The following is a 958-nucleotide window of genomic DNA, read 5'->3' as shown; positions in this document are numbered from 1 at the left end:
CGGATTGTATGAATCTTATATCTTTAAATGAGCAATTCTTGTATACATATAATTGGAATCTCGGATTCGGCTCCAACGATTTTCATAAAATTTAGTATATAGGGATTTCGTGGGCGATAAATCGATCTAGCTAGGAATCATTTTTAAAAAATGTCATTTTATTTGTCTTTTATCGATAATCAACTTAAACATAAACTTAACTTTTTCTATCGGTAAGATCGAAAAATATTATTCATATTTCATCATTTTACTAGTAATTCGTACTTAAATATAATTTCCAAAAACAACAATTAAAAAAAAATACCGAGCAAAGCTCGCTCATCCAGATTTTGGTTATAGTTATTAATACCTATAATTATGTTTTGTCTCAATCTACTCTATCTCTTCTTGAAACATGGTTTGATCTAGATCCAAACAAAATTTGATAAATTTAAGATCCAGTGCGACTTACTCTTGATATAACTTGTCTTGAACTTTTGGATACATCGCTAGCAACTTCAAAGTGTACCCAATTGACACACCCGTCGTATCAGTGCCGGCTATTGTTAGTGTCAATATTTCCTCTCTTAACTCCAGATCAGTGTAACCATTTTCACCACCAGAAAATTCTATCAAAAGATCGAGGAACGACTGAGTCTTGTAATTACTTAAACCTGGAAAATTATAAATATTCAATAACCGTTCAAATAATTTATACGTTTCCTTTGTTTTATACGTTACTCACCAAAATTACGATCTACTTCTGATTTCAAATCCTTTTCTTTCTTGATTTCTCTCCTCTTATTTTGAATAACCTAATGAAATAAAAAATTTAATTTAAATATTAAAAAAAATGATTCTTTACTTAGTTTAATTAATATTTTCAACAATAATCTAGGAATGTGACGTCTAAGAAAACTTCAACAACCGTTTATGAAGGTGACTCAAATATTTAAACATTTAAATTTAAAACGTTTTT

The 958-nt window shown here is 28.6% G+C and overlaps 1 protein-coding gene across 1 annotated transcript; it reads right to left on the bottom strand.

The window, feature by feature from the left end:
• Positions 1–451: 451 nt before the first annotated feature.
• Positions 452–794, bottom strand: LOC106125856 (probable cytochrome P450 4d21; the record flags this gene model as incomplete). Its single annotated transcript, XM_013323265.1, has 2 exons — positions 452–653; positions 725–794. Coding segments are annotated over 2 exons (272 nt in total), but the record flags the coding sequence as incomplete, so codon positions are not given.
• Between the last annotated feature and the right edge of the window lie 164 nt (positions 795–958).

The sequence above is a fragment of the Papilio xuthus genome, unplaced genomic scaffold (assembly GCF_000836235.2).
Source record: "Papilio xuthus unplaced genomic scaffold, Pxut_1.1 DF825763.1, whole genome shotgun sequence".
In the NCBI taxonomy this organism is placed as follows: Eukaryota; Metazoa; Arthropoda; class Insecta; order Lepidoptera; family Papilionidae; genus Papilio; species Papilio xuthus.
Note: the sequence above shows the minus strand (reverse complement) of the source record. Positions and strands in the feature narration are given on the sequence as shown.